General features: G+C 33.1%; 2 protein-coding genes across 2 annotated transcripts; both read left to right on the top strand.

Moving 5' to 3' along the window:
* The first annotated feature begins 330 nt into the window (after window positions 1–330).
* On the top strand, window positions 331–3,020 carry LOC132163644 (uncharacterized). Its single transcript, XM_088519026.1, has 9 exons — window positions 331–754; window positions 839–1,025; window positions 1,124–1,257; window positions 1,481–1,593; window positions 1,703–1,946; window positions 2,067–2,219; window positions 2,330–2,409; window positions 2,499–2,548; window positions 2,651–3,020. Exons 1-9 carry the CDS (start codon window positions 356–358, stop codon window positions 2,785–2,787), a joined length of 1,497 nt encoding a protein of 498 aa, XP_088375152.1. The 5' UTR covers window positions 331–355; the 3' UTR covers window positions 2,788–3,020.
* A 3,624-nt stretch (window positions 3,021–6,644) lies between these two features.
* LOC132162838 (uncharacterized) lies at window positions 6,645–14,712 on the top strand. Its single transcript, XM_088519168.1, has 9 exons — window positions 6,645–7,046; window positions 7,131–7,317; window positions 7,413–7,546; window positions 8,287–8,399; window positions 9,956–10,202; window positions 10,499–10,654; window positions 10,746–10,825; window positions 14,454–14,503; window positions 14,573–14,712. Exons 1-9 carry the CDS (start codon window positions 6,645–6,647, stop codon window positions 14,710–14,712), a joined length of 1,509 nt encoding a protein of 502 aa, XP_088375294.1.
* The last annotated feature ends 1,393 nt before the right edge of the window (window positions 14,713–16,105 follow it).

Here is a 16,105-nt window from a genome sequence, read left to right as displayed (position 1 = left end):
TTTAGTAGTCTTGGTCCAAGGATGTGAAATATTGTAGGGTTCGCATACTATTTAATGTAAATTGCATAAGTCATCGATAGTCTATCCTATTTGTCAATCGGCCATTTGTAGTGACGTGGATTTATACGTGCACCTAATGGTTTCGGTCATCTCGGTCATAACAGGTTGGCCGACAGCAGGGACCATTTTGGATAGATAACTCCTGTAATCTTCAAGATATTTTTTTTTACCCCAAGAATCAATTTGATATAACTACAAACCTCAAGGGTCAGATAAGCAATTTTCTTTTCTATATATAAAGACATGCTATGTAATCTCAAAAACCTTGTACTCTGATCAGTTCATTGACATTAACATGATCTCTCCAACAATTTATTTGCAATGGCTTCCTTTCCTCTGTCTTATTTTCTCACCCTCTGTCTCTCCAACACTATACAATATTCCTAGGCTGAATCCAATTGGAGGAACAATTCTACAAGATCCTGAAACAGCATCTGCACCGGCTAACCTCTCAGATGACTTGCAAACATTTTACTTTGATCAAACGCTCGATCACTTCAACTACAGACCTGAAAGCTACACCACTTTTCAGCAAAGATATGTTATCAACTCCAAGTATTGGGGTGGAGCAAATAGTAGCGCCCCAATTTTTGCTTATTTTGGTGCAGAAGCCCCGTTGGATGGTGATCTGGCTTTTGTCGGATTTCTGACTGATAACGCGGTCAAGTTTAAGGCTCTCATACTATATATAGAGGTATTAATGGAATTTTGATAATATAATATGCTTGTTTTACTGAAATCATGTATTCAAAATCTATGATTATTTTCATCATATCAGCACCGATATTATGGAAAGTCAATACCATTCGGATCAAGGGAAGAAGCGCTTAGAAACGCAAGCACTCTGGGGTACTTCAACTCAGCCCAAGCGATAGCAGATTATGCAGAAATCATCATTCATTTAAAGAAAAGATTACATGCAAAATATTCCCCAGTAATTGTTATTGGAGGATCATATGGGGGAAGTACGTGACAAATTATTGCTATATATATATATATATATATATTCTTTAATTTGATAGATTGTAAATTATTAATTTTGTATATATTCATTGGCGGTCAGTGCTAGCTTCATGGTTTCGGCTAAAATATCCTCATGTTGCCATTGGAGCTTTGGCCTCGTCAGCTCCAATCCTTTACTTTGATGACATCACTCCCCAAGATGGATATTATTCGATTGTCACCAAGGATTTTAGGGTAATATATATAATTTGAATACTTTCTTTTTCTTCCTCTTCCTTTTCAATATTTGAGTAGACCGGTATACTATACGTACAACTGCTGTACAACTTGATGGAGCTCATTTTGAAACTGTGCAAGTAGTCTACTAAATAGTTGATTTTGATTGTCACGTTATATGGCAGTAATCTACTCTTTTTATTTTAATGCCTTAAAAAGATATGGTTTGGATACGGTGCAGGAAGCTAGTGAAAGTTGCTATCAAACCATAAAAAAGTCATGGTCGGAAATCGATGAAGTTGCATCTAAACCTGATGGTCTTTCAATCCTTAGCAAGACATTCAAGACTTGCAAGTATATAAACATAGCCTTAATTTGTAATTATCAACAAAACTGAAAATAATAACTAATAATAATTAATAATAACAATTTTGTGATGACACCAATATTGTTTCTGTTTCAGTCCCCTAAACAAATCTCTTGAGTTGAAGGATTATTTGGAGACGATATATGCGAGTGCAGCCCAATATAATCATCCTCCAAGATATCCCGTCACCATTGTCTGTGGTGGCATTGATGGAGCTCCCTTTGGATCCGATATTCTCACCAAAATCTTTGCAGGTGTGGTTGCTTATAGAGGAAATCAATCATGCTATGTTAATGGACCCAAAAATATATCTGAAACAACTGTGGGATGGAGATGGCAGGTACAATTTTATATATCAATAAAATTTACTTGATTTATATATTTCCATCATTTTGCATGAATTAAATTTGATATGACCATTGAAAAAGTGTCCTAATTGTCCTTTATGACTGCATTTTAGACATGTAGTGAGATGGTGATACCCATAGGAATTGGCAACGATTCTATGTTCCCACCGGATCCTTTTGTCCTGAGCAGCTATATTGAGATGTGCAGGAGCTTGTATGGTGTCCCCCCTCGCCCTCATTGGGTCACTACTTACTACGGAGGCCATGTATGTATTTTCACATATATTTTCAGAAAAAAAAAAAAAAAAAACTTGAAATATTAAAACAAACATTTTGAATTAATTCTTCTTTTTTTTTTTTTAATGGAAAATTGCAGGATATAAAATTGATTCTCCATAGGTTTGGAAGTAACATTATATTCTCAAATGGGCTTAGAGATCCTTACAGTAGCGGCGGGTAATTAAGCAGATAAATGTTAATTAATTACTAACACAAAAAACTCCTTAATTAAGTTTAATTAATAGCTTTTCTATTTCTGATTCCAGGGTGCTTGAAAACATATCACGTACTGTTGTCGCAGTCTATACTGTTAACGGTTTGTATGCTCCACTGTTCTTTTTTTTTTTTTTTTTTTTTTGAAAGGGTACTAATTAGAAAGAAAAAAAAAATCGTAGGATGATGGATTTTATATTTTCAGGATCTCATTGCTTGGATTTGCATTGGGAAAATCAAAGTGATCCAGAGTGGTTGGTGATGCAGCGAAAGGAGGAGGTTAAGATAATGAAAGGATGGATCACCAAGTACTACACGGATCTTCTCGCTTTCAAGAAATAATAAAAAGTGTTAGGGATGGCGCCCTAACAACCAATTTGTAAGACATATTTATTTAATAAAAGTACTGTTTTATTTTCGGAGAATTACTTGAGCAGCATTGGAGCATTAATGCATATATATTCATTAGAGGAATGTACATGGTATGTACGTGTATTAACAAGATTAATATAAAGAAGATCTATATCAGAAGTTTCTTGTAACTTATAAATATTAGTTTGTAGTTGGTGATTAAATTGAGCATTTCATCTTACAAGACTACATCGTATCAATTATGATTATCTATCTTGATTAAGGAAGTGGAGATACTTTTGATTAATAATTAAAACTGCTAGTGGTTGGGTCAACTGAATGAATATCAAGTTTGATCGAATGAACTTTTGGGTTTCAAGTGATAACATCAATTTGATCGGATGAAGTATGATCGAAATAACGATCAAGGCTCTTGGGTTTAAGTATGGAACAATGATACACATCTTCAATTGAATGAAATGTGATCGACCTTGCGATCGAACCTCTCATGAATTTGAATGTGGGCTGCTGCACCACTTCGATCGAACTTGTGATCAACCCCCTCATGTGTATATATGGGAACATGATGCATTGGTTTAATCGAATGAGTTTTGATCGAAGCCTTCGATCTATGCTTCAATTCGAACCTTCTCTTAAACCTTTTTCTTGAACCACACTTGACATCGACTTAGCCCAAAACCAAAACCTACTTAGCATGTGTTTAATACTGAATTCGCCAACACTAAAACCTAACTGGAATAAAGTGACAGTAAATTAATTTGACTTTAATTCTCTACGAATATTTCATGAAAGAGTCAAATGCAATATTTAGTAGTCATAAAGCTTTTACATAATTAATTAAATAAATCCTAGAGTGCAATTATATTTTCTTTAGTAAAATAAAATATAATTAATGACAACTTTGAGCTAGTTATGAGATAACAGGAGTACAAAGCCCATTGAAACTACCTTTTATTTTTCTCTTAGAAACATACTCAAGCTATTTAAATATGTACCCTATCCATCATAGGGATGGCTAGCCAATATTACATGGGTTTTCTCCCAAGGAGTAGGAGTGAAAAGGTGGTTAGTAAAATTTACTAGCCGCCTATGTGGTTAAAGCGGTTAATAATACTAATAACTGTTAACTGTTTTTTAAAGAATTTTTTTTTTTAAAAAAATTATATATAAAAAAAAAAGGACATCATTTTTATGGTAATATGATAATACTCTCCTACATACGACATCATTTCTACATTTTTATATATAAAAATATAATATATAATATATAATATGCATAAAGGCAGTTAGCGGTTAGCTGTTTTTTCAAACCTAACAGTAACCGCCTAGGCGGTTAGCTGACCGCCCACCTTTTCACCCTTACCGAGGAGTAGATGGCGTGGCTGATTAGGGTTTTGAAAAAATAAATAAATAAATAAATAAATAAATGAGTCAACTTTCTTTGCCATTGAATATTTTAGGGTAAAGTCCATTTAACATCTTCAAACTACCACCCCAATAACAATCTATCCCCAAACTATCAATTGCGATCATTTACCCTCCAAACTATCAACACAATGACAATATACCCCAAATTTAAACAAAATGATAAAATTATCCTTACTAAAATAAAAACAAAAATACTAAAATTTATTTATTTTTTCAAAATTTTATGGGTATTTTTGTCTTATTAAAAATTATATAGAAGTAATTTTGTCATTTTTCTAACATTGGAGGAGGGTACATTGTCATTGTTTTAGTAGTTTGAGGGAAAAATTGTCGTTATTGATAGTTTTGGGGGTAGATTGTCATTGAGGTGGTAGTTTGAAGGGGATAAGTAGACTTTAGCCAATATTTTATTAAGGACTAATTAAAGAGTCTCAAGAATTGATCTAATTAAGGTGTTAATTAATTAGTGTTTCAACACATACGATTGAATGTAATTGAGGAGTCAATTAATTAAATAATGGCTAGGAAAGAAGCTACACAAAGTAGAGTTTCCTTAAAGATCTAGAATATTAGGAATCCATTTATAATTAGTATCACTATTTTTTTTTTTTTTTTTTTTTTTTTTTTTTTTTTTTTTTTATGTCCGCACAAGAGGGGGGAGGGAATTAGTATCACTAATTTACCTTCCTTTCAGGGTCGCCTCTCACAAGTCAACAACCCTTCATTTGGTTTATTCGGATTCTCTCCAATTCAAATAGATTGGAGAATATCCAAATAGTAATAACATATAGGTATTTTTGTCCAATCAAAAAGTAAAAAAGACAAAAATATTCTTCCCCTATAACTAATTGGATATTTTCCAGTTTATTTGAACTAGAGGTGATCATCTTCCTCATTTGGTGACGGCCTTTTTTTTTTTTTGGGGGGGTGGGGGTAGGTTAAAGGCAATTTTTTACAACATTATGAGGTATCATCTATGTTATGTGTCCATCGACGGCTTGACAAAAACCGTTAGATGCATGCGCGTATATGCATCTACATTAGTCATAACCAACTTTATACATAACTTTTCCCATGAATATTTAAGATATATTTTTATATAGTATCCTAAAGATCAATTTGATACAAGTGCAAGAATCATGAGGGATCATATAAATAATTCAGGAAAAACATATTTTAGCCTCTTGAACTATCACATATTTAGTAATTATGCCATAAAACTTTAAAAAAGGACATAGAGGCCCCACATACTATAATCGTGTGTCAAATTGAATAATTTTGCATTTTTCCCCAAAATATCCTTTAAGTTATTAAAAATATATAAAAATAACCATTTAACAAAAAAAAACAGAAAAAAAAAAGAAGAAGAAGAAGAAGAAATTAAGGACGCTGATATGGAAACGGCCACCCCTTTTTGGTGTTTTTTTTTTTTTTTTTTTTTTTTTAATTTGTTTCAAATTGATTATTTTTAATAACTTTATGAGCATATTTTTGGTATAAAAATACAAAAGTGTCTAAGGGTCTGTTTGGGATTGCGGTTTCAATAAGTGAGATTTTAAAAATTGCATTTTTAAAAGATTCTATTTTTAAAATCACTATTTTTTAAAATCGCTACTTTTTTAAAATTGCAAAGGCGTTTAGTAAAAGATATTAAAAAATACTTTTTTATGTCGAATATTTGTTACGTGAAATCATGATTTTGGTTTAAATTTGTTGTTTTTCAAACAAGGAAAATGATTCTCTCAATTTCATTTGAAATTGAGCGTATCCATTTAGTGTATTTAGGAGGACAATATTGTCCTTGATTATCTTGTGAAGGGCAAATTTTTTTGTACTCTCCCTTTCCCGAAGAACATTAGTTTCCTTTAAATAAGTACTTCCTAGACTGCTTATAGATATCGTAGATTTTTTTTTTTCAATTTTAAATGAAGTGTATTTTAAATTGCAATGTCAAACGTATTATATTTTGCGATATCTTTTAAAATCGTAGATTATTCTTGCGAAATCACAATCTCAAACGCACCCTAATTTGACACGTGGTGGTAATATGGGAGGCACTTATGTTATTTTTTTAAGTTTGGAAGTGTAAATAAAAAATGAGTGATAATTAAAAGGCTAAAGTGTAGTTTTTCCAAAAAAAATATATAAAAATAGCCACTTGAAAAAATAAATAAACAAAAAATAAAAAATTAAGGAGGCTAATATGAAAATGTCACCCTTTTCGTTGTTTTGAATAATCTTCAAGATGATGTTGTATCCCAAGAATCAATTTGATATAACTTCAAACCTAAAGGATCAGATAAACAATTTTTTTTCTTATATATATATATATATATATATATATATATATAAAGACATGCTATGCGATCTCAGAAACCTTGTGCTCTCAGTTGACTGCCATGAAGTACAATCTAACAATTTCATTGCAATGGCTTCCTTTCCTCTTTCTTATTTTCTCAACTACTGTCTCTGCAACACTATACAATATTCTTAGGCTGAGTCCAATTGGACGAGCAATTCTACATGATCCTGAAACAATATCTGCATCGGCTAACGTTTCAGATGACTTCCAAACATTTTACTTTGATCAAACACTCGATCACTTCAACTACAGACCTGAAAGCTACGCCACTTTTAAGCAAAGATATGTTATCAACTCCAAGTACTGGGGTGGTGCAAATTGTAGCGCCCCAATTTTGGCTTATTTTGGAGCAGAAGCGCCGTTGGATGGTGATCTAGCTTTTGTCGGATTTCTCACTGATAACGCCGCCAAGTTTAAGGCTCTCATAGTGTATATAGAGGTATTAATCAAATTTTGATAATATAATATGCTTGTTTTGCTGAAATCATGTATTCAAAATCTATGATTATTTTCATCATATCAGCACCGATATTATGGAAAGTCAATACCATTCGGATCAAGGGAAGAAGCGCTTAGAAACGCAAGCACTCTGGGGTACTTCAACTCAGCCCAAGCAATAGCAGATTATGCAGAAATCATCATTCATTTAAAGAAAATATTACATGCAGATTATTCTCCAGTTGTTGTTATTGGAGGATCATATGGGGGAAGTACGTGACATATTCATTAATTTGATATATATATTCTTTAATTTGATAGCATGTAAATTATTAATTTTGTATATATTCATCAAATGGTGGTTCAGTGCTAGCTTCATGGTTTCGGCTAAAATATCCTCATGTTGCCATTGGAGCTTTGGCCTCGTCAGCTCCAATCCTTTACTTCGATGACATCACGCCCCAAGATGGATATATTTCGATTGTCACCACGGATTTTAGGGTAACAATTCGAATACTTTCTTTTTCTCCCTCTTGATTAATGCTAGCTATTTAAATATATGTAAACTTAGAGAATATATTGTTTTCCACCTTGCCTAGATGGATTATATTTATAATTTGAAGCGTTACAATTTAAATATACAATATCTCTTGAGATAATGTAGCATATTTATACAATTTCAAATATGTTGTCATCCTAATCTAAAGTGTTTGAGTTATAGCTTCTTATCTTGAGTCTCTTGAGATAAGACTTGAGATTGAGTTGGTTTGAAGATAAGAAGATGTAACTCAAACACTTTAGATTAGGATGATAACATATTTGAAATTTTATAGATAGGTTACATTATCTTAAGAGATGTTGTTTTCAAAGAAAATATATTCCCCTCCAAACTCCTTTACCCACTGAAACACAAAGTCCACCCGATAATACCCAAACCTACCCAACACCTCACCTTATTAGAGATTGAGTTGGTCTCTCATCCATGATTATCTTGTTAGAGTATTTATCATTTACAATATACAACTGCCATACAATTTAAGGATGTGAGGCATTTGGTTTTGGATTTTGAATCTATTAGTGACGACTCTAAACGTACATCAACGACTTATGAGTTATTAGCAATGACCTAATTAAGTCATTGCTGAAGAGCAACAACAAAATAGTGGTTGCTACAGACTTTTTTTATTTTTGATTTTTGGTAGTAGCATTAATCTTTTCATTTTAATGTATATATGATGCAGGAAGCCAGTGAGAGTTGCTATCAAACCATAAAAAAGTCGTGGACGGAAATTGATGAAGTTGCATCTAAGCCTGATGGTCTTTCAATCCTTAGCAGCACATTCAAGACTTGCAAGTACGTACACACACACAGAGACAGATAGATATATATATATATATATATATATATATATATATATATATATATATATATATATATATATATAATTTAGCCCCCTAAACTACCAGTCATTTTCATTTTAGCCCACTAATGTTTAAAAAATAATAAAGTAGCCTCTCAAACTATCAAACAGTTGTAATTTGACCACTTTGTTAGTCATTATCATAAAATAGGATGGAAAACTCAAAATTACGTCGTTTTGACAAAGTTAAGTTACAAAAATGCCCTTTTGAAAAAAAAAATCAAATTAAAAAATGCCCTCAAAACAACGTCGTTTTGAGGAAAAAAAATTAAAAAATTAATTAGAAAAGGTTTAGTATGAGGTTGCCGGCAAGCCACCCCTAGGCTATGGGGGTGGCTGGGTGGCTACCCTACAGGCCTGGGAGTGGCTCGCCGGCCACCACCATCCTCAACTGAGACGCAAGTACTCTCTTTCTCTAAAATTTCCTTCCTCCACAAATTCAGCCATTTGTTCAACTTAATTCCCAAACTCTCTCTCTGTTTTTCAATCCCTCTCTCACTCTCTTTCTCTGATTACACTTTTTGGTTTCTTCCCAAATTTCCTCTTTTTTTGCCTTCCTATCATGCAGTGACAAGCACACTAAAGCCTAAAACTTAAATTGTAACAAAATGATGTGCGCGTGACAAGCATCAAGCAACATTCTAATTGTTAAGAAATCAAAGGGAGCGAAAACCGAACAACAGTCCATTCGACCGAATCTTCTAGAAGACTTGAAGACTTTACTATTTTCTAACGTTTTCCCGGCGCCCAAACAGCGCATGAAGGAATCAGGAAATAGAGAGAGACAAAAGTAGTGATACAAACCTGCAAAGATGGTTGAAGAGTTCCTGGGGAGGAAGCCCGTTCTTGTGTGGAGCACCACTGGAGGACCGGTGGAGGCCGGACATGGCTTTTGGATTTTGAACCCAAAGTGAAAAGAAAGAAGAAAACCCTAACTATTTGTATTCGGCGGAGGAGCTCTTCCACTTTGTGCTTTAGACTTGACTGAAGGAGCTCCGGAGGGATCGAGACAACTAGCGGAGCAGCTATTTCGGTTCACTGGTTTTCAAAGTCCATGGGGTGGCCGGCAAGCCACCCCTAAACCACGTTTTTTAATTAATTATTATTTTTTTTTTCCAAAACAACATCGTTTTGAGGACATTTTTTAAATTTTTTATTTTTTATTTTTTATTTTTTATTTTTTATTTTTATTTATTTATTTGTTTTCAGAAGAGCATTTTAGTAACTTAACCTTGCCAAAAGGATGTTGTATTGAATTTTTCATCATATTTGATGGTGATGACTAACGGGGTGGCTAAATTGCAACTGGCTGATAGTTTGAGGGGCTCTTTTATTTCTTTTTGAACATTGGGAGGCTAAATCGCAAATGACTAGTAGTTTAGGGGGCTAAATTATATTTTTTCCATATATATATATATAGCCTTTGCAATTATCAACAAACTGAAAATGTTAAAATATTAAAATATTAAGAATATTGTTTATGTTTCAGTACCCTAAACAAGTCTTCTGAGCTGAAGGATTATTTGATGATGATATATACGGGTGCAGCCCAATATAATGCTCCTCCAAATTATCCGGTCAACATTATCTGTGGTGGCATTGATGGAGCTCCTTTTGGAACCGATATTCTCACCAAAATATTTGCAGGTCTGGTTGCTTATATAGGAAATCACTCATGCTACGTTAATAATGGACCCACAAGTGTATCTGAAACAGATGTGGGATGGGGATGGCAGGTACATTATCTATACATCTACATCTTATTATATATCTTCTTAAATATCACTTTTAATTAATCATGATAATAATAATAATAATAATAATAATAATAAATAAAAAGGACATGAGTCTTTTCCTTTTAGCAATACCTAAAAAGAAATTAAATTTCTTCAAAAGTGGGTCCGTAACATTACTCTTAAATTTGATATGCCCCATTGAAAACGTGTCCTAATTGTCCTTTAATTACGACTGCTTACTTATAAACCTCTCTTTGATTTTAGTTTAACCTCGATCTCCATATATGCAATTTTAGACATGTACCGAGATGGTGATGCCCATAGGAGTTATTGGCAACGATTCCATGTTCCAACCGGACCCTTTTGTCCTAAGCAGCTATACTGAGATGTGCAGCAGGTTTTTTGGTGTGCCCCCTCGCCCTCATTGGGTCACTACTTACTACGGAGGCCATGTATGTATTTTCACATATATTTTCAGAAAACACTTCGATCGACTAATAAAACGATTATTTTGAATTAATTTCTTTTAATGGAAAATTGCAGGATATCAAATTGATTCTCCACAAGTTTGGAAGTAACATTATATTCTCAAATGGGCTCAGAGATCCTTACAGTAGCGGCGGGTAATTAATTTATAACCAGATTAACATTAATTAATTAAGTTTAATTAATTTAACAGCATTTCTATTTCTGATTCCAGGGTGCTTGAAAACATATCACACAGTGTTGTTGCAGTCCATACTGTTAACGGTTTGTATATATACTCAACTCATTTTTCAAAAAAAAAAAAAAAAAGGTATTAATTAGAAAAAGAGAAGAAATCAGAATTTTATTTTTGCAGGATCTCATTGCTTGGATATACTTCCAGCAGAGCAAAGTGATCCAGAGTGGTTGGTGAAGCAGCGAAAGGAGGAGGTTAAGATAATCGAAGGATGGATCACCAAGTACTACATTGATCTTCTCGCTTAATTTCAAGAAATAAATTAAAGATTTGGAAAATTAAAGCCTGAGTGTGTCTACGTACAATATCTAATGAAACTCATGATGTATATATACTTGATAGTGTTTACTTATTTAATAAAAGTAGTGCTTTATTTTCTGAGAATTACTTGAGCAGCATTTGAGCATTGGAGCATATTGATCAGTACGTACATTGTATCTAATTGATTTGTATTCACAAGATTAATATACAGAAGATTTAAATCCGAAGTTTTGTGACTTATAAGTATTAGTTTGTAGTTGATTATATATATCATATTAATTATGATTATTTGGAATACACCAAATCTTTTAATGGAAAGGCCAAGCCTTTTAATTATGAGTAGGGTCAAGCTTTTTACTGGGTAGTGGGCAAACAATTAAAGTTTGGATATACCTTCACCATTTGATGTGAGATTTCAAAGGACTGGGAGGAGGCCATGCCCAATACCATCCCCCCCCCCCCACCCCACTCCGTCTTTTCCTACAAAGATCTATGATTCTCCTTCTCTCTCTATTTAGGATTTAGGACTAACCCAAACACACTCAGGCAAAAATTATGGCGTTGTTAACTCTAGTCTTAAAGCGGGGTGTTACAGTTTAGGCTTGGGAAGGTTGGTAAATTTCCATTAACAAAGAATAAGTGCTTTCCACACCTTCTAAAAATTGTCTCTCAAAAATTTTATATAGGTACTTGGGGAGGAAACTGAGGTTTAATAACAAATTCAGCTAACAATTAAAATTGCTAGTGGTTAATTGGTTCGATTGAACAAATACCAACTTCGATCGAACAAACTTTTGGGTTTCATGCGATAACGTCAATTTGACTAGACAAAGTCTGATTAAAATGCGATCGAGGCTCTCGGGTTTAAGTATGAAACAATGATATACATCTTCTATTGAACGAAGTGTGATCGACCTTGTGATCGAACCTCTTAGGAATTTGAATGTGAACTGCTACACCACTTCGATTGAACTTGCGATTGACCCTCTCGGGTTTATGTATGGGAACATAATGCACTGGTTTGATTGAACGAGTTTGTGATTGAAGCCTTCTAAACTTCAATTTGAACCTTCTCTTGAACACTTGACACCGACTTAACCCCAAACCAAAACCTACAACTCAACATGTTTGGACACATAATTTGCCAAGACTAGATAAAACCTAACATAAATAAAGTAGTAGTAAATTAATTTGACTTTAATTCTCTACAAATATTTCGTGGGGCTGGAGTCAAATGTAACATTTAGTAATTAGAAACCTCTTATATAATTAAATAAATCATAGAGTGCAATTATATTTTCTTTAGTAAAATAATATATAATTAATGATAACTTTTAGCTAGTTATGAGATAACACAGGAGTTCGAAGCCCATTGAAACTATGGTTTTTTTTTTTTTTTTTCTCTTAGAACTTCCTCAAGCTTCTTGCTGATTGTTTTGCTGTGTTTTGTTTATTTCTTTTGTATTTCTGTTGTTATTTGTATTTTTTATTGTTTTTTGTTATGGGTTATTATCTCCTTGAACTGTATTGGTTAGATCTAGGTATGGAGGCTTTTGAAACTGAATTTGTATTGGTACCTCTCTCTTCTACAGTCCTTGATTCGAACTTTGACTGTTCATCTTCGGCTTCATTCTCCTTCCGATGGATGTTGTTGGTTCCAAGTGGGGGCTCATATAAGTTCGCCTTAATCTGTGTCTATTTTGCTTTTATAATCACTTTGTGCAGCTAGCCCATTGAGAGGACCGAATTAATTGTTTGACCTATTTTTTACCCTTTGTAATTATTTCAACACTATTTTAGTTTCTTTTGGGTCTATTATTGGGGAGCTCACCCTATTTTCGTTTTTGAGGATCGTTCATTCCTTCTGGATCAAGAATAGGAAGCATTCTCCCCCGTAACCATTTTCCTTATTCAATTAGACAAAATAAATCAATAATACGCGACCCTACCATAGGGATGACCGGCCAATATTACATGGGCTTTCTCCCTAGGGTTAGGGGGGCGTAAGCCAATTAGGGTTTTGGGAAAGAAAAAAAGAAAAAAAAAGTTTTCTCACTCCTCTAGGCCTACACGAATAAAAAAGAGAACAAATAAGTGAGTCAACTTTCCTGACCATTGATATTGAATAATAATTAAGGAGAAAAGCAGAAAGAGTTTTGTGTTGGTGTTTAAAGCCGAAAGGTATGTCTCGATCTCTTCATGTTATCATGTTTTCTTGAATAAACTTCATTGTTTTTAGAAAGTGGTGGCTTGTGCTAATTAAACTGTGAGCAATATATGATCCTGGTGTTCTTCGTATGCATAGTGCATGGAAGATATTGTTTTTAACAATTTGAGCTTCAAATTAATCTCCTTATATATATATGAGCTATGAAATGCCCCTTTGCTGTTGCTCAAAAGGTAAGAGTACCGTGAGGGGACTAATTAATTAAAGAGGCTCAAGGATTCATGATCACCTAATTAAGGTGTTAATTAATCAATTATTGTTAATTTCAACACGATTGAATGTAATTATATATGAAGTCGATTAAATAATGCTTAGGAAAGAAACTCTTGAACATCAGGATTATAAGTATCACTAATTTACCTTCCTTAATTGAGAGTCTCCTCTCATAACAAGTCAACAACCCTTCATTTAGTGAGGGGTGGCCGCTCCTCATTTGGATTAAAAAAAGTTACTCTTAAATTTGATATGCCCATTGAAAATTAACGTGTCCTAATTGTCCTTTACGACTACTTAATTATATATAAACCTCTCCATGCAATTTTAGGCATGTAGTGAGATGGTGATGCCCATAGGAATTGGCAACGATTCTATGTTCCCACCGGATCCTTTTGTCCTAAGCAGCTTTATTGAGATTTGCAGCAGGTTTTATGGTGTGCCTGCCCCTCGCCCTCATTGGGTCACTACTTACTACGGAGGCCATGTATGTATTCACACACACACACACACACACATATATATATATATTCAGAAAAAACTTCGAATATTAAAATAATTAACATTTTGAATTTTTTTTTTTTTAATAGAAAATTGCAGGATATAAAGTTGATTCTCCACAGGTTAACTTCGAATATTAAAACAATTAACATTTTGAATTTTTTTTTTTTTAATGGAAAATTGCAGGATATAAAGTTGATTCTCCACAGGTTTGGAAGTAACATTATATTCTCCAATGGGCTCAGAGATCCTTACAGTAGCAGCGGGTAATTAATTAACCAGATAAACATTAATTAATTAACAGCTTTTCTAATATTTCTGATTCCAGGGTGCTTGAAAACGTATCACGTACTGTTGTTGCAGTCCATACTGTTAACGGTTTGTATTCTCAACTCATTTTTTAAAAAAGGGTATTAATTATAAAATAAAATAATTTTATTTTTGCAGGATCTCATTGCTTGGATATACTTCGCGCAGAGAAAAGTGATCCAGAGTGGTCGGTCATGATGCAGAGAAAGGAGGAGGTTAAGATAATCGAAGGATGGATAACTGAGTACTACACTGATCTTCTTGCTTTCACCAAATAAATGATGCAGATAATCATTTTCAAACCTTGTGTTCTTCAAAAAGTTTAGGAATCTAAAGAGTTATGTGTTTAAGAAATAATTGTTGAATGAATTAAATAATGGTTAGGAAAAAAACTCCTTATGTGATATGTCTTATTACAACAAAATAATTAATATATAGGGAAATTAGAAAGGATGGATAATCCCACTATCAAGGGGAAGACCTAAAGGAAAAAAGAGAAGTTGTAATTTGGAGAGAGCATTAAAGGCATATAAAGTTGAAAATGGTGTTGGGAAAGAAATGGGACACTTCTTTATTATAGGGAATTAATGATGTTGATGGGGTACTTCTTTATTATTAGAGCGTGGAAATTATTTTGTAACCCATTCTGATTTGCCGGCCAACCAACCAAGTTACAATACGTCCACAAGCACAAGCACAATCATAATAAAATGTAGAAAATGGACATTATGTAGTACAAAAATTTAAAGCAAAAAAGTAAATGCTCATAAGGACTTTCTTTAAGAATTTATTTTCTCCCACAAATTCTAATCAATTGGTATATATATATGCACCGGGTTAATTAAGAAGTTTGATTGGGTTTTTTTTTTTTTGCATAAAACGAAACAAAACCCTAACACTTTCAGAGTTTTTATTCTGGCAATGAAAGAAATACGATTTTCAAAACTGCAAAAGGCTTTTTAGAGAGATTGAAAAAAATAAAATTTTCAGTATATTTAAAACTGGTATATGTAGGGACTATATAGCGTAAATTTAGCAGTTTCAATGTGCAGTTTCCATGTATGTTCATTGACAGACATGTAATTTCGAAATTAATAGACATAATTCAACTGTCATTAAAATATGGATGAGAAAATGACGGTTCGATATTAACATACACTTAATCTTGACTAGTAGATTAAATTTATAATTAATAATTATTTAATTATAACTATTTGATCATCATTATTAATAACGATTACTTAATTTCAACTTTATTTTTTTTTTTTTCTATTCAAATATGGGAAAATGGGTTACAGGGAATCATACAACAATAAAAGAGTGAGCACCCCAACAACACAGCGCCAACGTAAAGACATTGTAAACAAACATAAAAACAGCAGGCAATAGTTTTATTCACAAGTCTAAAATAACCATAAACGAGCCGGGCCTTTAATTTTCAAAGGCCGCACAAGGTGGTAACAAACGGCAATATGTCTCAATGAAGAGCCCCAACCGGTAAAGGCAACAACCATGTGAAATGGTTGGTAGTACTTAATTTCAACTATATATTAGATAAAACTTAATTTAATCTCACAGTTAACTTTACTAATGACAAGTAAATCCAACCATTGAATCTAACTTGGAAGCATACGACTAAGTCATGTGCCATCAAGACACCCTATAGGTTAG

Source organism: Corylus avellana, chromosome 8 (assembly GCF_965113065.1).
Source record: "Corylus avellana chromosome 8, dhCorAvel1.hap1.2, whole genome shotgun sequence".
Lineage (NCBI taxonomy): Eukaryota > Viridiplantae > Streptophyta > Magnoliopsida > Fagales > Betulaceae > Corylus > Corylus avellana.
Note: the sequence above shows the minus strand (reverse complement) of the source record. Positions and strands in the feature narration are given on the sequence as shown.

Excerpts from the sequence above, each read along its gene's own strand:
- LOC132163644 (XM_088519026.1), top strand. The coding sequence starts at position 356 with ATGATCTCTCCAACAATTTATTTGCAATGGCTTCCTTTCCTCTGTCTT. Across the intron at positions 1,026-1,123 it reads TGGAGGATCATATGGGGGAA|TGCTAGCTTCATGGTTTCGG; the intron begins GTACGTGACAAA and ends ATTGGCGGTCAG. Across the intron at positions 1,594-1,702 it reads AAGACATTCAAGACTTGCAA|TCCCCTAAACAAATCTCTTG; the intron begins GTATATAAACAT and ends TTTCTGTTTCAG.
- LOC132162838 (XM_088519168.1), top strand. The coding sequence starts at position 6,645 with ATGAAGTACAATCTAACAATTTCATTGCAATGGCTTCCTTTCCTCTTT. Across the intron at positions 7,047-7,130 it reads CTCTCATAGTGTATATAGAG|CACCGATATTATGGAAAGTC; the intron begins GTATTAATCAAA and ends TCATCATATCAG. Across the intron at positions 8,400-9,955 it reads AGCACATTCAAGACTTGCAA|TACCCTAAACAAGTCTTCTG; the intron begins GTACGTACACAC and ends TTTATGTTTCAG.